The sequence below is a fragment of the Rhipicephalus microplus genome, chromosome 5 (genome assembly GCF_043290135.1).
Source record: "Rhipicephalus microplus isolate Deutch F79 chromosome 5, USDA_Rmic, whole genome shotgun sequence".
Taxonomy (NCBI): domain Eukaryota; kingdom Metazoa; phylum Arthropoda; class Arachnida; order Ixodida; family Ixodidae; genus Rhipicephalus; species Rhipicephalus microplus.
In genome coordinates, this window is record NC_134704.1 from 8,173,451 (window position 1) to 8,197,995 (window position 24,545).

Genomic DNA, 24,545 nt, shown 5'->3' on the forward strand with positions numbered 1-24,545 from the left:
CCGTCATTGTCATCGTGGTTGCCATCAGCACCTCATGCGACATCTCCTCAGTAGTGACAAAAAAAAGAAAGAGAGAGAGAAAAATGCTGCCCCTGCATCTTCACACAAAGTGAACTCAAGTAAATGCGTCGCAGAATGGTGGGGATATCGCGCGAATGTTAAGCAATTGGGTACGGTTTGGGAACGCTCAATTGTTACTTAATCTTTATTATTCTTATTTATGGAATGAAGGAGAAGTGTTGCCTTTAATGAGTTGTGGGACACTGAAGTGCGATCCAGTGCCTACATGTACGGGGTGTCCAGTGGTTGTCCATCTCGAGCAGTCGCTCTTTAATAGCAGACGCTGCCTGCGTCAGCCATGCAAGGCGAGATATGGGGGGGGAGAGCAAAAAGTTGGCATTAGATGCAAGCATGCAGCATGATATGTGAGCATGCAGACTGGAGATGTGGACCGCAGCAACACACGATGCGTGACATCGAGCGACTAAGAAATGCTCCGCATTTAAAAGCAAGGCTGAACATCGTCCGGGACCACACATTGCACACAAACCATGCATGCATGCAGTGGCGCTCAAGTAGATGCAGAGTTCCTTGACTTCCGGAAAGCCTTCGATACCGTCCCACACAATTTGTTAGAATTTGCAATGCTCTCTGCAAACATAAACCTTAAAGTTATCAATTGAGTAAAGAACTATCTAAACGATCGACAGCAGAACGTAGTGCTTAACGGATCAAAATCATCTGCGGTAACCGTTACGTCCGGTGTACCACAGGGGAGCGTATTAGGACCTTTGCTTTTCCTGATTTATATTAATAGCATAGTCGATGGTATTACCTCTCCGATTACTCCGATTAAGTTATACGCAGATGATTGTGTAGTGTTTAGAGTGATTAAATCACACAAAGATGCTGAAATTCTGCAGCATGATCTGTACCGAATATCAACGTGGTGCCAAAAATGGAAAATGAGTCTAAACGTCCATAAATGTTGCTGTGTATCATTCACCAACCGGATTAGTAAACTAGACACAACATACGAAATAAATAATTCATTAATTAGCAATGAATCCTATTACAAGTATCTGGGCGTCTATTTTTCCGACAACTTCAAGTGGAACAAACACATCGACATAACTGTGGCCAAGGCAGGCCGGATGCTATACCTCATACGCAGAAATTTTAGGCAAGCTTCACAGACCGTGAAACAAACCCTTTATCTCATGTATGTAAGACCTATTCTAGAGTATGCTTGTGTAATCTGGGATCTCCATCAGCAATACTTGATTGACGCATTGGAAAAAGTTCAAAACCAAGCAGCCAGATTTGTTAGCAACAACTATAATTCCTTTGCAAGCATCACAGAAATGAAACGAGCATTGAAATGGGAGACACTGGGAGAAATGGTAAGGAGGCAGAAACTGAGGCTTAAATTTCTTCATTGTATATATTATAAGGAAAATGCCATTAATCCTCTTGATTATCTGTTCAAACCAAGATACGTCTCTAATCGTCAAGACCATTCACGAAAAATATTAGAATACCATACGAAACCCACTCTTTCGGTAGTTCTTTTTTCGTAAAAACAATACAGGAATGGAACCGTCTACCGGATGATCTCGTCAATGAAACTGATAATGAATCCTTTTTTTCTTCTTTGTAACAACTCCTACAATATCACTGCCACTAAGAATGGTTTGCTGTCTCGAAGCGTGTGGGTGTTTACAAATGCATGACTGTGACGTTGTTTTCACTCACCAATACTTGAGTGTTTTTTTTTTTTCTTCTCTTAAAATATTTTGATGCTGAGTTATTTGTTGAATCTATTGTTTCGATTAAAAACTATGTAGTCAAATTATTATGTGTACGGCGATGTAGGTGAAATGTAAATAAACAAATAAATAAATGCATGCACAGCGTGGAAAACAAAGAGCGAACGACACGTATACCGCTGAAAACTATTCGGTAAAGCACCCTTCATGTGCAGCCTGGCCCCATATATATGACACTAACTAAAACAATGAAACTGCCGAAGCAAAGTAGTATTTTAAGGGCGAAGCTCCTTATAGCGGCACCCATTTGTCCCTCGTAGCCGTTTCAGTATGTAAAACGGATAACATTTTGACCTCCAAGGTGGTGCCGGTGAGAAATTTCTCCTGTGCGTTGTTGAACAATAAAAAATAGTGCTCAATGTACATGCCAATGGCTGCGATTTAGGAATGAGAGACAGGAGCATTCGGCTTTTATTTAACGAGCACGCTGCGATCCCCATTGGCTGCCATTGGCATGTATATTGAGCACTATCTGACAAGAAAGGGTTGCTACGTTATACTCGCTGGGTGTAACCTCCTTAGTTTTAGAAAGGTTTAGCGAGCGTTGGGCCGCAGTGCCATGAATACAGTGAACTAGTATATACCATGAACTCGAGGTGGTTAAAGGTGGGAAGTAGACCCGAAGCGCAAGCCGTAAGAAAGTGTGCGTGTGCCACCTCTCGTTTAGTCCTTGCAATGTCCGCTGGATGGCGGTGCTTCTATATGGGGAATATATGATGAAAAGATGCGAGATGGTGGTACTTGGAGTGATGGATGAACGGATACACAGACGAATGCATGGATGGACGCATGAACGGACGCAGGGGCGGATGCATGGACGAACGCAGGGACGGACGCACGAACAGATGCACGCACGGACGGGAGGATGGACGCATGGACGGTCACACAGACGGACGCATGAACGGATGGAAGCAAGGACGAATGAACTGACGAATGCTTCGCCCCACTCTCCATCATTCACTCCGTGGATATGCTGCCATTTTCTTTTGTGTGTGTGTAGTTTGGAGGGATGGGGAGAGCATATCTGCGCATGCGCCGCGGCGGCAAGAACGGTGGAAACGCTGGCTCATGGGGCACAGGCCTAACTGCCTACCTAGCGCACACCCGTGCACAACAACGAGTGCTCCCTCTCGAATGGGAGTGGCCGGCGCCACGCTCTGACTGCAAAGTCCGCCGCCGCCGCGTCAGACTTCGTCGGACGCAGGGTAACCTTGCCCCGCCGCCGACGCATGCTCATGCCAAAATGACGAAATCCGGGGCAAAATTCCTAGATTCTCCGGGCCGGAAATTTGTTATACCAAGGATGTCTCCTGCTGTTACTTTGTTACTTCATCGTCATCATCATCAGCCCGACTACGTCCACTGCAGGGCAAAGGCCTCTCCCATGATCCGGCAATCAACCCAGTCTTGTGCTTCCATTGCCACATTATACCCACAAACTTTTTAATCTCATTGGCCCATCTAACTCAGTCTCCCCTTTGTGTGTTTGCCTTCTCTGGGAATCCAGTCAGTTGCCCTTAATGATCAGCGATCATCCTGCCTACGTGCCACGTGCCGGACCCATGTACGAAATTTTTCTTCTTGATTTCAAATATGATATCCTTAACCCTGGCTTATTTCCTGACCCACTATGCTGTCTTCTTGTCTCTTTAGATTACACCTATCATTTTCCTTTCCATCTCTCGCAGCAACATCTTCAATTTAAGCTGAACCATTTTTGCAAGCCTCCAGGTTTCTGCTCTGTAGGTAAGTACTGGAAAGATGCAGCTGTTATATACTTTGCTTTTGAATGTTAGTGACAGGTTACCCTTCATGATATGAGAATGCTTACTGAGTGTCATCCACCCTATCCTTATTCTCCTAGTTAATTCATTCTCATGGTTCGGCTCTGCGGCTCCTACCTCTCCTAAGGAGATTCCTTTACAACTTCCAGTGTCTCTCCATCTATCGGAAAGTGCCCCGCCACGGTGCTCTAGTGGCTAAGGTACTCAGCTGCTGGCCCACAGGTCGCGGGATCGAATCCCAGCTGCGGCGGCTGCACTTTTGATGGAGGAGGAAATGTTGTAGGCCCGTGTGCTCAGATTTGGGTGCACGTTAAAGAATCCCAGGTGGTAGAAATTTCCGGAGTCCTCCACTACAGCGTCTCTCATAATCATGTAGTGGTTTTGGGACGTTAAACCCCATATATCATCATCACCTATCGCAAAGTGCTGTTTTCTGCCGAGATTGTTGCACATTACTTTAGTTTTGTGCATATTCATTTTCACACCTCCTTTTATGCTTTCAGTGTCCAGTTTTGTAATCGTGAGCTGCAATTAGACCCCTTAGTTACTCATCAAGGCAATCTTATCAGCGAATCACAGGTAACTAAGATACTCTCCATCAACTCTTATCCCTAACTCTTCCCAATCTAGGGTCCTTAAAAGCTCCTGTAAATACTTTCTTACATAGATGTCGCAAATACATGTGCTTCTATGAAGTAATGGTAGAGAATTGAAAACTTCATTATATCGAGGAATTCATAATATGGAGGTTCTTAATAAGCAGGTTTAACTGTATACTCCTGAGTAAGTTCCTTCACAGTTTCACTCCTCCCCTGCAGCCAAACCGCCTTTACAGGAAGTTACATGCTGACTATTATAAACATTATGTCGTTCATTTCAAATACTTCAAAATTTTCAAAATTGTAAATTAAAATGGAAGCAAACTCGAATATGGTAATATTGGTTAGGATATATGCACAAGCCTAACCAGTGTCATTACAGTTGCAGCAAAGTATTTCTGCTTAACGTAGAGTACGTAAGAGAAAATGAGAGGAGCTTGGCTGTCATATATTTTAAAAATCTGTACCCTTTAAAAGCAACAAGAAAAGTCCTATATTCTAGGCACTACACTTTTTATAGAAAGGTATGCCTTGTTGAGCCTGTTTCATAGGTTATGGTCATGGTAGGCATTATAAACATTCTGACCAGCAACAGCTTGATTTTTCTTGAGAGGCTTATTTTATCCTCGATAACTACTGCACCCTGAAGCTCGGGTCTATAAGTTGAGAAAAAAGCTGTAGCCACCATGCAAATAAATACTGTATTCACTTGTAATACGTACGGAGTCTTGAGGGCAAGCGTGAGAATGCCGAAGGAAGCCTTTCCTTTGGAGTCCGTCTTCACTGGTTGCTGAGGAGGTATCGCCTGCAACAAAATGCAAGAAAAAAGTTCTATGCGATGGCTTTATACATGCATGAACCAGTGGTATTTACCCTGACACACATACAGCCAAGCCTCATTAAAGGGACGCCGCGAATGATAAGTCTACATTGATGGCCAAAATAACGATCAAGAAACCTTGTAATGCCACTTTCGTGCCAAGGAAATGTTACTTTAAAACAAGATGACCTTTTGGTGGGCCACACGGCGTTAGTGCACTTCAAATAACATGCCTAAAAGGCCTCCTGACGTAGCAATTGCATTGCCCAAGGTTGCTCGCCTTTACGGCACAACTGTCGACATACGCAAATGGTTGTAGTAAGAAATTCGTAAACTGGGGTTGTGTCGAGCTAGTGTTTTGACAGGCAGACTAGTCTTCCTCAAGGATAGAGCAGAACTAATTTCCTTAGCGCTAGCGAGTATGTTTCATACCCTCTCCTCCATCCTAACGAAGGAGGTTGGATATGCGAGTGTGAAAAGGCAGGGCAAGGGGAGGGGGGTACTAGGACGAATTATGTGAGTGATGAAGCACGTATTTCGTGGGAAAAAAAAAAAAAAGAAAAGAAAGTAGGTGAAGATGTACACATGCCGCATGGTGCCCCAGTTGTGAGAAGTTAACAATGGCATGTTTGAAATTCCTAGACGGAGGGCTTAACTGGCAGTGGTTTTCTTTGTGTATGTTCCACACCGAATTAATTCAAGGGCCCTTTCAGAAAAGTTTATACCTACTGGCTGGAGTGTATTGAACTTGTAAATAAGCTAGAGCTCTGTATATTTTCTGTCTCTTGCGGACCGGAAGTATGACTCAAGAATGTAGAGTCTGAGATCGTCGAAGTTGTGTCCTGCTACAATAAAATGCTGTGCCACTGCTTTCGGTAATTTTTTTGCCGTGTCCACGCAATGACCATTTAACCTAACATTATCAGGCTGTCCTGTTTTGCCAATGTACATAACGTTTTCACTGGTGCTGGTACAATTCGATTTTATGTGGTGGACATAATCAGTCCCGTGTTTTCAACTATCATGTCATCTTGAAGGTGTTTGCAAGTCTTGCATTTTGGACGGGAGCAAGGCGTTACTTGGGCAGTAGAATGAGAGTTTAGTTTTGCATGCTCTAACATGTTTTTAAAAATCTTATTGCGGCGACACACGATCTTTGGTACTTTGGGAAACACTTTTCTGAGGCGCCCGTTGCTTGTCAATATTGCATAACACTTACGAAAAATATTATTTATGTTTGGGAGCACATTCCTGTATTGGGTTATAAATGCTGGTGGCTGGTTGGGTTGTGCTATGGGGGCCCAAAAGGAGTTCACATACTAATGCCAAAACATTGTAGGTAGTAGGTCAAATCATACTCAAAATAATTAGGCATCAGGACTAAATCGAGTAATGAAAGGTAAACTTTAGAATTATGTGTCTGCTTGCTTTCTGTGAGTGACTTTGACACCGCTTCAATTCCTTCGGTTACAGGTATATTCATTCACAAAGAGCATACGTCTAATGTTATCAGAATGGCCTCATCAGAAAGCATTGGTGTTTCATTGATGTTATTTATCATTCGAAGAAAACGAGGTGTATCCTGAACAAAGAATAGCAGGTTGGATGGTATGTTAGATAAATGATGATTTAGAAATTTTCATAGTTTGATATGTGTAGGAATTTTTATATGTGTAGGAACCAATGCTCGGAAGGTACGATAAATTCCCTGGCTAGAAAATTCTGTTATAATGTGTTGTATGCTATTACTTATGATGTGTTGCAAGCTATAACATACTCTTCAGTTGGGTCTGAGGCTAATTTTCGATACTGGCCATTACTGCTGAGTTGTATGCCTTTTTATATTTTACTGTAGACTAGATTACTGTACTACCACCCTTTAATGCTGGTTTTATAACAATGTCCTGTATGTTGAGCTGTTGTTTCAAAATGTTCGGTTCAGCATAAGTTAGGTTCTTTAGTTTACGACTCTTAGTCTTTAGACTTTAGTTTAGTTGTACTCTGGATTTCTTTTGAAACTACTTTCACCATATTTACTTGCGTAAAGAACCCACTCGCATAATGAACCCACCGTCCATCTTGGTCCTTGAAAAAACGGAAGCAAAACTTTATGCGCATCTGTTAATTTTATTTCAGTACGATAGCCAGTGCTGTTGATGATCGATACAATGTTAAATTTAGATATAATATCAAAAAATTACAATGCAATAAAAAAGTGTGTTCGCATCACCTGCACCTTCTGCACCGATTTATGGTGCATGATACCAGACCTCGATTCTCGTGTGCTCGATTGCAGCACAGTGCAGGAGTGGTGCCAATGCAGGGCAGAGAATTCCTGAACCTGCTCGATAAAAGGTGCTGTCACGGTGCAGCTCAGAAGCAGACGACACATTTCGCTGGCGCTTGGTTAAACATGGCGTTGATCGTTTATGTTAATATACGGTGTCCAACATCAATTGTAATAGTGTGATAGTAACAGACGGCAGTGCGGAGATTCACGCAGTGGATGGTAAGAGAATTTCTTCGGCTGAATGCGGGTGCATGAGAAACGAGGCCTTCCGAGTGAGCAGAGCAGGCGACAGGTGATGCTCCAGTGCCCTTTATATAAAAGAGAAAAAAAAAACAAAAAGCGATGGCGCACCACCCGCACTACCTGCACGGTGGTGCACAGCAGTGGCAACACCTGAATTTTTGCAGCACAAGTTCTGTGTATCACACTGGAAACGCACCTTAAGTCAAAACAGTTTCGCAACCATGCTGAGCAGTGCGAGCGCGGACGACGTCATTAGAAATTTGAAGGTCGCGCCTTTCGCAACAAAATGCCATCTGTCGAATGCAGGGGAGAACCTATTTGCTGACAGCACCACACAAGCCCAGCGGCACAAAAACAAAGTACATGGTTTCCAATATGGCGAGGCGCGACATAAAAACACTGCATGTGCCTGCCATCGTGAAGGCCATGCGAAGCGCAACCGCAACTTCACCCACCGCACCGACGGTGCGTCGTGCAACCGCACTGTCTACCACAATGTTTGTGCCCCGCCCTACGACGCTTCATTTTACAGCAAAAGCTGTTATGAGATCAGAACGCAGGTCACCCACAGCGCCTTAGTTGTCCGCCACCACCCCAGGTGTTCGTAACCAGTATCAAAAGAAAAAAAACTAAATAAAAAACACCAATGACACAATGAGATTCGATCCCGGGACCGCTGCATGCTAACCCAGTATTCTACCATTGAGCAACGCCAATGCTTGGAACTCATTTCTAAACTGGCCTTAGGCAGGCTTGATATCGAAAAAGGAATCGCGTGAATATGAGTACTAAAGCATTTTACAACATCAAAAGAAGAAGAGCCAGGCACCATACAACGCGAATTACTTAACGAGTGGGTCATCCAATGCTGTGCTGCGCATTCTGGGCAGGCCTGTCGTTTTCGTTTTGTTGTCGGGTTTGTCGTCATTAACTTCTATGGGACACCTGCTGCGCAGGGTGCATTTGGCCGGTACGCTAACTACACGACTGGTTACAAACAGCGTGGACTGGAGCATGAGAACTGAGCGGCTGGACGATACTGCGGCGTCGATCCATGCGGTTCCATTACGAGAGCAAGCAAAAAGAGCTTTGGGCCTACAAAAAAAAATATATGTGTCACGCATTTCATGGGCCAAAACAACCAAAGCTGTCACGCAAAATATTCGCTGTTATAACTCCCGTGACTTCTTTCTCCCGCGTAATGAACCCTCCTCCCAAATGAGCATGAACTTCTCTGGGGAAAAAAACCTAAGGTGGGTTCATTATGCAAGTAAATACGGTATGTATTGATCTAGCTTTTGGTATTGTATCTCTTGTTCTTGTAGCTCTTGTTCTGTGTATCTGGTGTCCAGGTGCTCGGTGGTCGCAAGTAGTCATGACTAACATCTTCTGTGTCTGCCTTATCAAAAAAAGAACTCCTTTATGAGCAAACGTCTTGAAAACTCAGCTAGACCTTTGTGGAGATTAAAAGTCAGATATATCGTGTGATATGTAGAACCAACAGACATCAAAATAGTGCATTCACCAACATGGAAGCTAAAGAATGCTTTAGCCAACGCAAAAGGAGCAGTTGCTAGACATGCGCAAAATGTAAGGCCGCGCTTGAGCAGGTAAGGCCGCGCTTGAGCAGATCTAAATCGACTAGACTTAAGCTTTTTGGTATGTCTACAACTTCGCTTTTGCCTTCTGAGTGTCACACTGGGGTCGCAGAATTTGGTGCCGTATTCATTGAATTATTCCGGTTTATGTTTACAGCATGAATATCGTTGTGCTTAATCTTTATCAGCAATTTATCTTCTCTACATCATATAAATAGGGTAAGCGCTTCAGTCTCCTCTTAAGATAGATTGACACTATCAAGCTGGTTGGCTACTACAGAAAGCTGATTACCACAATGTTTTTTTTTAAATGTCTAATATTAACAAAGACACACTTCCTAAAATGCTGTCCCATTGCTGTAATAGTTAAGGAGGTAGGGTACCCAGAGCACGTCAGATTTTAATTATAGGACATTCCGAAGTTCTTTCTTTTGTGTATCTAGAGTATTTCTTCAAATTTATTTCTTAGTTTGTTTAGCGAAAAGTTTGCAGGATTGGAAGAAACAACAGGTTCGACCAGGATGACTGCCAGTTGGGCGTGTTGGTAATGGTTCATGATGAGACAAGCGCAAAAAATACACACACTCAGAAAGGACACATACAACATCATGAACCATTACCAACACGCCCAACTGGCAGTCATCCTTAATGTAATTTCTAGTACAAAGGGCCCTTTTCCATGTGTTAACACCGCCTTCCTTTCTAACCCTGCCACCATCACCTCATTAATCGCTCTCTACGTTTGCAAGATTCGCATTGCCTCTTGGTATAACAGAGCGTCGCTGTGCCCCCCGGACGTGCAACTTTTGTGCGGGTTGCTGGCTCCTACTCGTGGAAACAGCAGACGTTTATGCAAAAAACTGTCCTCGGAATGGAGCCATCAGGTTAGGTACTTCAAAGACTGCTTGCGAGTGGCCTGTCGCACTCAGAGTGGAAATGGACACCGATATTACCGAGAGTGGCTACGGCTGTCAGAAAGTGCCACAGAGGCTTTGTGGAACCATGCATGAAGAAGTTTACCCAAGAAGGAAAGACGCACAAGTACGGAAGGAAAGGTCATGATCCTAGGAGATCTGGCTTTGCCCGACCATCATAAAAGGCTTCTTCAACACGGACCCAAGTTCTGTGTGGAACCAGTTCTCTCCCGTGCCGAGAAGGTGGAAGTGGCCAGGTCCGTGGCAAGCCGTGTGAAGGACGAAAAAAAACTGAGGTGCAGTACTGATTGCGTGAATGTGTTTTCGTCTAGCAATGTAACACCACACACGGCAAAGAAAATGGGACCTGTGATTAAGTTCCTGTCTGCTAGTAAGCGCTTGTATGTGTCCTCTCTGAGTGTGTGTATTTTTTGCGCTTGTTTCATCATGAGGTTCAACCAGGACCCCGCGACACTTGTACATCTTCACCTACCCACCACTTCCCCCCCTTTTTTTTCGTGAATACTTGCTCCTTCACTCCCACAATTCGTCACAACACCTCGCCCCCCCCCCCCCCCACCTGCCTCTTCACACCTGCATATCCAAAGTGGCCCCTCCACATCCTTTGTAAGGATGGAGGAAAGAGTATGAAACATAGACGCCCTAGTGCTAAAGAAATCAATTCTGTTCTAGCCTTGACGAAGACAAGTTGGCTTGTCAAAATGTTAGCTTGACACAACCACTGTTTATGGATTTTTCATCGCAAGCTTCCATCTTCTCCCTTCTACCGTCTTTTTTTTTTTGCAAAAGGTTGCAGGAATGCAGGGTTACTGGATGATGGTGTAGACAACTTGTGATGCTTTGTGCAACCAGTGATAGACACGTTTGCATTTGTCTAGCGTTTTTGAGGGAAAAGATGATTGAAAAGACAACATATTCGTAATTAGGTCACTGCAAGATTCACACTAGAAGTACAATGCAAGATGTTTCTGCAATAAGAATTTCGTGCTGGCCCCGTTTGCTAGTCATAGAGTTTCCTACACCACTTACAAGAGTACAGAGAACTCTGGTGCTAATGTCTATAAGAGCTGCAATGCACAGCACACGGAGCGTGAGAATGATGGGTAGTACACAAGTTGGTCTAGTCTTCGTTCTTTCAGCTCCACTGGCTTTGCTGGTTGTCGTCTCGTGGCTGTCGCCTCGTGGCTAAGCGCCCAGAGCCGCTTAGCCACGAGACGACAAACAGCAAAGGTTAAGCAGTTGCATTTCACCACCTTAACCTTTTAGGCTCACCATTCAAGTTGGCTAACGAAGTTTACAATGCTTAATTTTCTTCATTCGAAACAAACAATAAACATAAATCCACAAGTGCGCTTGAAGCCTACAAGCTCGAAGAGTCCGCAAACTTGTGTACTACCCGTCATTCCCGTGGTGGCTGAACAATCACAGTGCCAGCGTCCCCTCTAGTTAATTTTTAGAAAACTCTATGCGCTACATGGCACGACCTATCAAGCCTAACCAGGCAAAAATGCAGCTTTTGAACCAATCACACCACTCCCCATAGTAATGCCAAGTGGTTCCTTCTTCCATGAATCAAACAAACAGGCAAGCAGCATATTATTTCATGCCCAGAAGGTTATTATTATTGCAACTGCTCTGATTACTAGTATTTAATTGTAGTTGAGCCCATTGACTTGCTTGGGACCATTTCAAAATGTCCCACTCGTGGCACAAGGTGTTGTATATTTACCTTAATTTCTCAATAAGTAGAGCACTGCTGTAGATAATAAAGTTCTAGACGTTCTCAAACATTGATCTTTCACTCTGACGTGAACTGTTATTTGCCTCTAGTGTCCCTTTCATACATACCAGCTTTGAACATAATGTTTGAAACTTACTTTTAACATATCTTGACCGAGCTGAGCTGTAGAGGCCTCATCCCATGCCCCTCGCTAAACAATTCACAAAATAGTAAACAGCGCTTCTTTTCTCACTGACGTAACGGTGCGCCATGAAAGGTAATCCACCTTCTAAATAACTGCATGCACCAAAAATTCTAAGGGGACAGACAAACAAGCACAAGAGACTCTCATCTAATCTTCCTTCTGAGTAGTGTTCATCAAATACAATGAGGCTTCCCTCCATCCAGTGATAGATACGACGAGGAGTGTCCATTCTGAATGTACCTTGATAGCCTCGTCGGTGCCCAGGATGATCTTGATGTTGGACTCCAAGGAAGGATTGCCTCTGGCATCCTGAAGCTGTACCACCAAGGGCTTGGGGATCTTTCCTTCCGATGTCACTGTCACAGGCTGCAAAGCCACATGTGCATGGTCCACTGGAATGTACCCACTAAAACACTCCCTCGCCTCATTGAAAGCTTCACACCTACTTTGACTACCAGTAAATGTACAGACGAACACGGATATATCGAACTCAAAGAGGATCGCGAAATTAGTTCGATATATGAAAAGTTCAATATAAAGATATAAAAAAATACAGGCCCCAAGAGCTTAGATGTAGTGGATCATCACCTACAATAGGTGCCTTCCAGAATAACAACTAATTCCGCACACACGCCGCCACGGAATGATTTATTTGCGTGAAAAAAAAAATTGCTTCTCTTGGCCTGCTTCTTCATTTTTGAAATGTTGAAGACGCTAATCTTAATCTTATCATGGCTGTCCAGGTGCAACAGCCCAGTTCCCTCCATGTGGCCAATAAAAAGCGAATGATACCGAACAATGCCGCCACTTCAGTAGCGGAGTTTGCCCGTGTAGACAGCGCCTCATCCGGACAATCCTCGTCGTCCGGACGAGGCATCGAAAATGCGCTGAAACGGGCATGAAAAGATGCAAAGGGGTGTTGCTCAAGCAGCGGCTGTGAACTTTTTTTCGAATAGCAGTCACGCTAGCTCAACAACCATCGCAGCGCATACAATTCTGTGTGCTGCGCTCTCATAGCGAAGAGACTTTGTGCGAAGTGTTGCTCACTACAGAAGTATTTGCGTATGTGAGATCGTATCCAAAATTTGTTGCTATTGCATTCGTTGCTTCATCCTTGCAATTGAAGTGACATTTTTGCGGCACATTTGTTAGACTTGCACACACAACAAGTGTCAATTGCCAAGTCGATAAGCGTTCCATAATGCACCACAGCAGTGAAATAAATACAGTCGAACCTCGATATATCGAACGGCGCGGCGATCGCGAAAGAGTTCAATATATCCAGAATTCGATATAAAAAAATCACGAAAAAAAATGCGTCAACAGCTTGCTGAAAACAACCAACGAACCGTTCAAGTGTGGTGCAGTAAATGCTCACTTGAAGATTCAAACATAGTATTCATTGTCTTGGTTTAAAACATTGAAAAAGAGTAGCCTGCTTTTTGTTGGCCATGGCGTGTTTGACGACTGCGTCCTCAATATAGTCCAGGCGGTCCATAAGTGATAGGCCGGTGCCTTCAATCGCACCGCAGTGGCGGCGCACAAGGGCCAAGGCAGCTACGACCTCAGCTGATGTCGGGAGCGGGGCACCATCAGCGCTTGCGGGATCCACCTCGGCAGAGTCTTCATTTGGCTGCTCAGCAGTAGCTTCGGCGACAATCTCCACATCCGTGAGCTCCGCCGTTTTGGAGTTAGGCCTGTCGCGCACCACAGCGCGCGACAGGCCTAACTCCGAACGCACGAACACTGCGAGCACAACGACCGATTCCTGCCGATGCTACGGGGGAGGAGCTTGCAACAAGTGCGCAGTGTGCCGTTGACACCATAGAGACTGCAACGACTGCAAGCTGCAAGGCTGCGGCGTGAGTCCGGGTGTAAAGCGCGCACATGGCGCGCCCATGCTGGCTTGCTTGACTGCTTTCCCTTTCCCGGCGGCAGCGCAAACCGCCTCCGAGACAGTCGTCTGCGTCCTTTCCCTCCTATACTTTTCTCCTTAATCTTTACCTCCCACTTCCCCTTCCCCCGTGCGAAGCCGTGTCGGTGCCTTCGTATCGAAAGACGATAACAGCTCTGCGCTTTTCTCTTCTCTTTTCACATTTAAGAACCTCTACCGCAAGGCTGCGGTGCGCATACGCCGCTACGTTAAAGTGGCGCTCTCGGCGCCATCGATGTGTGCAGCATTCGTAAACGCCCGCCGCTCTACCGCTACTTTTGAGAGTTGCGAGAGTTCGAGAGTCAATGGAGCACGGGTGGTTTGGGGTGGCTGAGTTCGATATATCCATTATATGCCAAACTTTGTTCGAAATAAAAAATCAATAATGCATGCGATTTCCCACGTGATATAGGAACCGTTTCGATATAGGCAATAATTCGATATATCCGTGTTCGATATATTGAGGTTTGACTGTAAAAGTACGTGCGTGCACTCGACAAGCAGTCTTGTGCACCTGTTTTTGCTAGGTTTTTCCAGGAATCGGATTCCTACCCCACTTCTCTTGGGCACCTTTTTTCCCTTTCTGAATGCTGCCAGTACGTAACAAAAAAAAAATCAAAGTTCCCCTGCAAAGCCAAAGCAATAAATTGCAATACTATACGAAGCAAGGCCACCTAACTTTTCAGAATATATCACATAACTCTTCAAAACGGTGGTATATGAGAATAAGGCCACAACAGGGAGAGATGCTCTTTGAGCAGTCTCTTCGTGTCAAGAGCGCAGCACAGGGAAGAGTACATGAGCCATTCACGCTCATGCCTGCCGAGTTAGCATGTGCGCCAGCAATCGTGACCACACCCTAACAAACCAAAACTATTACCCATTTCACACGAGTACTCAAAAACTCTTCTGCATAAGGCGTCTTATACAAAGTTGAAAGACTTTTACTGAAGAGGCCTCATAGGCACACAACACCAACGATCTCTTTTTAGTGTTTTCTACCGTACACACTTTTGAAAGCAAGCGGCTAGCTTTCAAAGACAGAACCAGTGAAAACAAAATCATGTATTTCGATATAAAAGATTCCATGTCCTTCTCTAATCACTGTAGCTAATGTTTTTTGCATTCAGTAACTGGCATTGCCCCTACAAGTTACAATGCCATGCTTCTTGCGACCGTGCGTGAGATGCGCTAATTGTCGCCGTGTATACCCAAGCCCATCGACCTGCTTACAATAGTACTCAAAGAAATGAGCTTTAAAGGACTTATTATGCCTTTTACAAGATACAAAATTAATTTGCATAATGAGCCTAGGTGACATAACTGACATTTGACAATTTTTTCCATCGATTCATAATTACTGGTGCCCAATGGTTTCATGGCTACTCTTTCACGACTCTGAAAGAGATTTACTAGTGCTGTATCCAAATAAGACCACTTCTAAAAGATCACTATTTGTCGTGTGCATGCAGGAGAAACTCTTTTTCAGAAGAAGTCTTCTCACTCAAAAACTTTTAAGTACTCATGTGAGAGGGGTATAAAACAGTTTCGAAGAAATCAAAAACACGATGTTTTCGCCATGTTTATGGGCATGGGACTTGATAGTCGTCGTTCCTTGCGACTAAATTTGGGTGCTTTGACATAGTTAAGTGCCGATAAGCAAGTTTGGCGCAAGGGGGGGGGGGGGTGGTTTGGCACAGGATGGCACAAGTGAACAAGTTTGGAACACAATAGCACAAATGACACAGCTGTTCCACCCCTGAGAAGTTCAATAAAAAGAAGCCACTGCCACTCTCATGCAGTCACAGACTTCGTAAGTTAGCTTTGCCACAATAGCGCGCTGCTATGCAATGCAGTATAACATGAATCTGAAAGGGTGCTGGGGACATTAGGTGTTGTGGGCAGGGGTTCAGCCCCCTTGGAATTACTTTTTTTCTTCTTCCTTTTAAAAGAATTTCATGCTCCACTACTTTCCAGAATGCAGCAGGTTATTTCATCATAGAAAACATACAAAAGTTCAGGGTGCAGCAGCTTCTCATTGATAGAACTGATCTATTATTAAAAATTAGTATCGTTATAGGTGAGCTCAACTGCAGTATCTATCTCCTGAGGGATGGTGGTACATTACTGTTCATGATCCAAGAAAGCCAGCCAGGTTCACTCCCCATCATTTTAGTTCTTTTAGACACAATCACATGCTTTGGATCTGCAATCACTACTAGATGCATTCTTTTACAAATTCCAGTGTCCCGCTACATGACCCGAACTGGTGTTCTCTTCAGCCATAGTTGAACGTTACCTTAGTTTCTAGTCTTAGCAGTGGACATGCCTCACTACAAAACCTGCATCACTGGCGCTGTATCCTATCCTTCACTTTTCAATGCTCTAAAATTAAAATAAGTTCGACATCCTGCTTTTGCACCCTACCTCTGCAGGGTTGTAGTTTGTGTAAGCGAGGCTGGCTGGTGGACCAGGAACAATATTTAGCCGCAGGTAGTCTTTGAGCTTTCGCCACTGGAAACACACTTCCTTGCACCCCAGGCTGCTGTCCATGAACTTGAGGCCTTTCACGTGAAAGCCACAACTCTGCACAAAAAATTCAAACCAAGACTTTGAAGAGCCACACAGTAGACTGGACATCATCTCACCTCCTAAAACTAAAAGGGCTACTGACCACGTTTTACAATTCTGAGCAAATGAGCACAATGCATACATGACCTCCGTATTGCCACAGCCGAGGATTGCAAGCTCCAGCAGGCGGCACAATTCTTTCAGGCTACATAGCCAAACAAATAAACGTTCTCACTTAAACTAAGGTCTTACTATGAGGTGCAAGAACTGTCAGTAATGGACAGCCTGTTGATGCACTTAGAATGCGTCGTAGTTCCAGCCAAGCTCACAGCTTGGGGAGGGAGGGGGGGGGGCTGAATTATTTGCTTGTATTTTTTTTCTGCACCAAAAAAACCAAGGACAAATAAACAAACAAAAAGCATTGCAAAAAACAAAAGGGTGAGGGGAGTCTCAATCGCAAGCGCAAACATCGGTGTTGTGGTCGGCTTGGAGTGGCCGAATAGACGAAGGTAGTGTTTCCTACTAAGGTGAGAGTCTCAAAGGATCAACACAACCAGCAGAATTTATTTCCTTCAAAACAGCTCGTGTATGTCTTAATGGGACACACGTGAACAGACGGCACGGCGCAGCTGGCTGCCGCAAAAGCGCGGGTCAAAGCTTTGCTCCCTACTAGATTCTTTTGACAGGAACGCCAAAACACGTCTGGCCCCTTTGTTATTGACAGTCTAGGCTGACTTTTTGCTGTCGCCGTCACCTCCATCATTCACCGTATATGTATACCTATCTATATATATTAACACTGTTGAAAGAAAAGAAAGCCGCCCGCGCTAGGTGTCACACTTTGCCCCGCGGAGGAGAGGAGGGGGAGTTGATACTTGTGCGTGCGCGCTCGTCTTTCGGTGGGGAGAATCATGTGCCTTCGGCTTTCACTGGAACGATTGCGTTATCTTCGGTCAATGCACAGGCCCCGTTTGCGTAAAGAGCGCACTTTTCACACACAGCGACGTATAACTAGGACACGTGTTAGTTTGTACTCATCCGTACCTTAGTTATGTGTCAAGCATCGCTTTTTTTTTGTTTAAACAGCACGTTAACGTGTCGAGCCGTAAACGTTGTTAGTTTACTGTCGTCTTGTGCATATTGTTTTCGTGCGTCATTTGTGTGTGAGCAGCGCACTGTGCGTTTCGATCTGCTAGCCATTCTCAGTGTGACATTCCAAGTTGTTGCTGTCGCATTTATTGCTTTGCTCTTGCAGCGAAACTGTGACCTTTTTTTACGTATTTACTGCCTTTAGTCTACCGCTGCGTGCCCTCGAAGCTCGTAGATTGCTATCGCAATACCGCGACCACGATGTTGTGCGCGGCGGTTGCGGCAAATGGTAGTTCCTTTTTCAATCCCCGTGCGCTTGACTGCGCACACGCTTTCAAAACAAAGTCGTTTTATGCCGTATAGGACTGCATCTGCCACAAAAACAGCCCTAGCCGAACAAAGCACCCGCTGTCAGCGCCATGCCGAACGTAACTTCTATTCCGGGAGGGGTCGCTACCGAGCAAGCGCTTTCTATCAAATTTTTTTTACTTTGGCAAAAGTATGCAATTGCTAAGGAAGTATCGCATTAAAGGGGGGGAGGGGGGAAGTGGCACTAAAAAAAACAGTTTTGTTTGTTCACCTAGAGCAATAAAATTTCGCATGCTTACTCATACATGTCTTGAATAGGGAAATATGCAGTTTCATCATGATACATTGAGTATTTTTCAAGTTACATCATGCTATGTCGTACGACTTATATGGTCTGCTCGTGGAAAGCCTAGCGCAGTAACAAAACAAGCCAGGAAGCTGCAAATAGTGTTGATCTTTACTCAAAATTAGTTCTCTCTTTTTTTGTTTATAAAGATGATCATGGCTGCCTAAACAAATTGTCAGAAGTGCCATGTACAAGTCATCTTTTAGAAGAAAAAACTGGGCCATAAACGCGAATTCAAAGATTGTCAGACCCTAAAAAAATGCTTTCGGATTCAGGGAAAAAAACTGCATTGAAATCCGTTCAGTCATTCCCGTGCTACACTTTCCACAAGCAATACACAATGTCCAAAACACACTTGTGAGAAAAAGCCTGTCGAAGTTTTCTATCAACTTTTTTTCAACAAACTTTCTTGTTTCTGGTTGGATATTGATGAAAATTGGCACAGACACTAAGAATTGTCTCCCAGTGCTTCCATAAAAATTTCGAGGTGGTACGGCAAATACATAATGAGAGAAATTATTTCTTCCTTGAACCTCGTGGAGAAGCTGAGCATAATGCCAAAAAAAAAAAATCAGTATTGAGAAAACTGCGTGCAAGGTTTCACCTTCTCTTCAGATCTCTAAAACACCTAAAAATTGTGACGTCAGGTTTGTATTTCTTGCGATATTGGACTTCTCAGGCATGTGGTCCTTGCCCAATGGGCCTTTCTTTAACTTAGTTAAGTACTTGATTACACATAATCACTGAACATTATTTTTATATAAAGAGGTTTATTGCATCAAAAAAATGGCTAAATAACAAAGTTATTGGAAGGAAACTGGTGGCACAGGAATTTTTTAGCAGTTTATTTAAAGGGGCCCTGAAACACTTTTTAGAGTAACCATGGAATTAATTTACTGGAAAAGCATATTACCTCACATATTCAACGCCGCAAATTTTTTTTAAGAATCCGTCCAGTACGAGCGTAGTTACAAATATTTGTTACAGGCTGCAATTGCATCCTCCCTTTTCTCGTTCCGACGAAAGTGCTGGAAGCTAAGCAGGGAGGGATGGGAGGGGCAAATAAAAATGTCACTCACGCCTCGTGAGGATACGCGGCTTTTTCAGTGCGATCGTGCGTGCACGCATAGAAAAGTGACAGCCTCTTGCGGCGACCTCTGTAACAACGGAGCGCGCCATGTTCAAATCAGCCAATGGCTTGTGGATGGGCTTACTACGAGTGATTTTTGGGCTTATTTCGTGATTTGCCGAGAGAAGAGAAAGCAATTTTTAGCTGAATTTGATAATTTATTGTGAATTCCAGGTCGCGTGCTGCTGTATAATGTTTCGCTCGCGTGTTGTTGGGAGCCTCTACTACCGATCGGCAGCATTTTCTGACCATGCTCAAAAAGTGTTGCAGGGCCCCTGTAATGATGCGAGACGGGCACATAAAAATTCATGCCCCTGTTTCATGCATGCTCTTTTGCCACTATAGCCATGAAACACATGATCATACGGCCGGTCGCACAAACGCTAATCTACAAGCCTTTCATTGTCTCGGAACATTCATAGACGCTCGTGGCGATACCAAACACAGCTCCAAGCATGCATAAATCACATCACAAAAGCTTATTGCTGCATATAGCCGTGGAGTGCGCGACCGCGTGGACAGTGCAGCCGGCTCAAGATGCACTCGGCGGCGTTCAGTGACACTGCGCAAAATGTGTAGCTACGATGACAAAAAATTGGCATGCACTGTGCTTGGTATCGCATTTTTTGAGTGATGACGCGCGAAACTGGTAGCCGCTGTTCTGAGTAATCCTTGGAAGTGGGGGGAGGGGGGTGACAAGCTTGACAGCGGAGTCCGCTGCCGATGCGTAAAATGCTTGTCAGCAGCTCTAAGGAGCTAGCGAGCGATATACTTCGTTGCTTGCAAAGAAGCACGTCATTCTTTCCCGTAGTCTCACAATCAGCAGTTAGGCCTAAAAACGACTCCGTTGACGCGCCCGTTCGCAATGACGCGACGTGCTTGTAGACCGCATGATCGCTCATAGTAATCTGATCGTGCATCCGCTTACAGCTCCTAACTAAAGCGTAATTATATCCTAAGTGATCATCGAGCCGTGAACACGTCATAAAAAAGCAATTTTCGATAGCCTTGTCCTCGCGACGCACAAGCAGCAGACGACGACCTCCCAGAGTGAGCATCGCGCCAATGGCGAGGCGAGCTGAGGCAACACGACAGCCACAACCAATCAGGGGCCTCGAAGCGACCTTCAAAATGTACTTTTTGTGCGCTTGTTTTTAAAGAAAAGAGCCAGCTGAGACGGGAAATTTAACCACAGAGAAATTCTTTTTCCAATGAGCCCAAGAAGACGGCTCCTCGCTGCACCATCGCGAAGCTATCATTTTTTGAAAACCACTGTTTTCTCGCGATTTCCAAAAAGTTTCGCTACCTAGGAGGGCGAAACGAATTTTCCGAAGCACTACTGCGCGTTTTTCAGTGTAGATATTTTGGAATCGGGTAGAAAAAGGGTTTCAGAAACAGAAAGTTTGATTTTTAAAAATCCACTTTTTTTCCATTTTTCGCGATACTGAAGCCGCGGTATTCCTTACTGCTTTTTTTTTCTTTTTCCGAGTCGACAAGCACACTGTTTCTTGCCTTCATAACACAGTAATCACTTAAAATAGTGCATTGATTTTCATACGATGCATTAGCCATTAGTAGTAGTAAGCCACATTAGCCACATCGATCCAAGCCAAGCACGGCAATCTCAAAATGGCCACCACCCGTGTTGACACTGCAGGCACGCTGCTCCCGTCCTGGAAGTATGCCAAGCGATGTGAAAAGTCCATTATAAAGGAGTGCTGACTACATTTCTGGCCTCTTGTTTCGGCCAATTATATCCCAATGACCGTTGTACTTGGATCCATTGCAAACGACTCTTGATTAATGGTACCAATAGGGAGATCAACATAACTCTGCAAATTGGTATGTAGTATTCGAATGCCTGTTATAAGCAGATCCGTTGTAACGAGGTTAATGCAATTGGGAATCTACAGAGCCACTCCTCACAGTAACACAGGACTCTCTCATGCAGTGCTTCTACGCAGCCAACACGAGAGGACATTCTTGGATGTCATTGGCTCTCCCACTGCGAGCTTCTGCACAGACCTCGCTCAGGAGATGTCCTCGCTTCGGAAGAAAGTGAAAGAGCGCCAGCTTAAAAGCAAGAATTAAGTTGACCAACGTGGAGCTCCTCGAGTACCCAAGTTCCAAGTTGGAAAGCACATGAGAGTCTACTGCTAGCCAAGTTCAAACATCCAGGTGGATGAACAGAAGAAAAAGTGGCAGACTTACCTGGTCTAAGGACTTCATTACATCGTCATAGTTCATGCCCTCAGCTATGATGAGAAGCTCAGCAAGGTCCTTATGCTGCAGCTGGAGTTAAAAGGAAAAAAAGAGAGAAGGAAAAGAACGGCATCAGAAAATCAGAATCTGGTAACCCTCCAACTGTACATTACAGCAGTGCAGAAATGGGAGCCTCTGTTGAGCACAACTTTTGTAGCTAAACCACTGGCACATTTTGTGGAGGGGCTATCACCCCCTGTAAAGCCAGTTGTGCCTCATGGCGCACGTGCGTCTCACGGATAGACCACATTTAGGGGTTAACAACCGCAGAGTCACAGATGGCGTTGTGCTCGAGAGCGTTATATCATCATAATCATTATGGTTAGCATAGTAGCGCCAGCAGCGATGCCTATCAGCGAGACTGTGTGGCGGCACATGAGACATGAGCGGCTCTTCAAGGCGCCTGGCGGCTGGTGCGAGCGTTTGTCTCCCGCGGTGGGTCCATGGACACGACAATGCGGGTCGTCTCCTGTGGGGCCCTCATGGCGAGTCGAGCGCTGGCGAAGCCGTTTTCGCGTTACCTTATTTTCGCGTTTGTTATTTTGATTGACCGCAAGAGAATATTGTATAAGGTTGTGTTAGCATGTTGATCACTAGTGATGTATTTGATTCGGCTGACAATATCATTGATGTAAAAGTGGTTCAATAAATGTTTTTGTGTGGTTTGGTCCGATCGCATCTGACTGTGTCTATTCATTCAAAGAGCAGCGATCTCCTCGCGAAACCCTCCCAATTCGCAGTTGAATTTTGCATGGAGATGTCATTTCATAGTGAACAGTTTAGTGTACCCTCCTATGTAGTACTCGGTTAATTATTCCAGCATGAACAAACGAGCATGTATCTGTGATAATGAGTCAAATACAAATCAATCTGGCAATGAACCATTGGCATCACTGGCGTAGCCACTCACACACACACGAACACACATAGAGTATGGTTTAACACCCCCTTCCGCAAAACTTTCCAGTTAAGCATTATTTGTTAAGGTCAAACAAGAGACACTTATTATCCCACTGAGATGGTGAAATATTGCGTTACTAAGGCAAAAGCCTTATGCAGGGTCTTTTTTCAAAGCAATACAGATTTCTCCTTAAAAAAAACTATCATAGGCACTTGTCGTCTGTGCAGCCAATTTCCAAGACGAAGCGTAAAAATATTGCCACTAATTAGATCACTTAGAAATGATTAATTGATAAAAATAATTGAATTAACAGTTTCTTATTATTCTAATGTGGTTGTTTATATCGCAAAGTTGTTCGACGTCACAAATTATGGTGAGCCTAGTTTTTGAAAACTGAAACTACCACGCATAGTTTTGGAGATCTATTGTTGAATTTCCAGACCACGGTGCAGGTGAAACTAACGCACAGAGTGCATTAGTTTTGATGCACTTGAGTGGTTTCGCCGCACTCGGAGGGTTAGTTAACACAGACCTTCTTTCCAACACTTTCACTGAGAAGCGAGGCTGGCAAACGAATGGGGCTTGATCTTGCTATCGTATTTCAAGGCTCAAGGCGAAGCTCAAGCGCCCACAAGCTTTTTATGGTTTCGTTCATTGCCATGGCAGGATTACCTTTTTGATTGGATTCTGGTACTTGTCAGTGAGACTGATGAGAATGTCCGACTGGTGGACTTCACCGATCCGTACATCCGTCGTCCCTTTGCATGACACTTTCAGGATGGCAGGTTCACCATTCTTTGGCCTGTGAATACAAAAATTGGCCAATGTTTTGTGGTGTGACAGAACTGCTATTGACATGCTCATAACTGTGCTTGTACAAGGCATATGCAGAAACTAGCCTGCGGATAAGGCCCCTCCCCCTATGGAGTTGCTCTTCAATACCAGACACACTAGTCGACTCCCAATGATTACAAGCCGCTTAATTGGAAGTAAGATGGGGTCTCATCAGTTTTGCAAGCAAATCAACGAAAAAAATGCTCGTTACTTGGAATCTAGAAGTCTGAAACTTCAGTTTATTTGAATTTTCAATCGAATTCCCGGAGGAAATTGTAATTTTAAAGCACAAAATAACGATGTCTGTGCTGCCGGCACACAAGGGCAACACAGCTGACCACAGCGCCACAGCTCAAAGCTTCCGGCAGCTTACTGACACTGTTGGCATCGCAGCTGCTAACAGTGTCACAGACCACAAAGCGGCAAGGTGCGAGTGGCCTATGCAGTGAGCACGCTCTGGGCCTAACCGTTTGTTTCATTCAGCAGACTTAGGGTTTTCACATGCAACGGAGCTCTACATGTATTTGAGGTGCTAAGGGAACTAGCGGGCCTTACCAGACGCTGGACTTGGCGATGAAAGCAAAAATTTTGAAAGTGAAACTAGAAGGCACTGCCAAGAGAGATATTTCCTTGAAACATGGCATCAAGCTTAATACCCTGTCAAACATCCTAAAGAGCAAGCGCTCGGTGCTGGACGTGTTTGAAAATGACCAGTTCAATACGTCTTGCAAGAGAAGCATGCGTTGCTTGTCTGGATTCAGGAGGGATCAACTTTCCCTCAGGGGCAAGATCGTTGCAGCGAAAACCTCATTGCTTGCGACCATGCTAGCCATCGTGAACTTCGCTTTGTCCGATGAATGGCTTACACGCTTTAAGCAACGCCATGGTATAGTGTTTAAAAGCGTGAATGGCAAAAAACTGGCCGTCAATGTGGCAACATGTGCTATGTGATGAGAAGAGAAGCTTCGCGAATACTTGGGTGAATATCGGCCGCAAGATATCTTCAATGCAGATGAGACTGCACTTTTTTACAGATGGTTGCCAGAGAAGACGCTCGTAATCAGTGAAGTCGCTAAGCCTAGATGTTTCAAAGGTGTGAGAACACTGCCTGTAGACTATGCGTTTAACAAGACAGTGTGGATGACCGC

At 44.5% G+C, this 24,545-nt stretch overlaps 1 protein-coding gene across 1 annotated transcript in view; it reads right to left on the reverse strand.

Moving 5' to 3' along the window:
* LOC119175053 (structural maintenance of chromosomes flexible hinge domain-containing protein 1) overlaps positions 1 to 24,545 on the reverse strand; it is a 274,681-nt gene that overhangs the window by 91,322 nt on the left and 158,814 nt on the right. The window contains exons 28-32 of the mRNA XM_037426232.2: positions 23,236 to 23,365; positions 21,612 to 21,692; positions 16,384 to 16,542; positions 12,264 to 12,389; positions 4,935 to 5,017 (exon numbers count right to left, since the gene is read on the reverse strand). Of these exons, the coding sequence (XP_037282129.2) occupies positions 4,935 to 5,017; positions 12,264 to 12,389; positions 16,384 to 16,542; positions 21,612 to 21,692; positions 23,236 to 23,365 (579 nt within the window). The remainder of the gene's footprint in view (positions 1 to 4,934; positions 5,018 to 12,263; positions 12,390 to 16,383; positions 16,543 to 21,611; positions 21,693 to 23,235; positions 23,366 to 24,545) is intronic.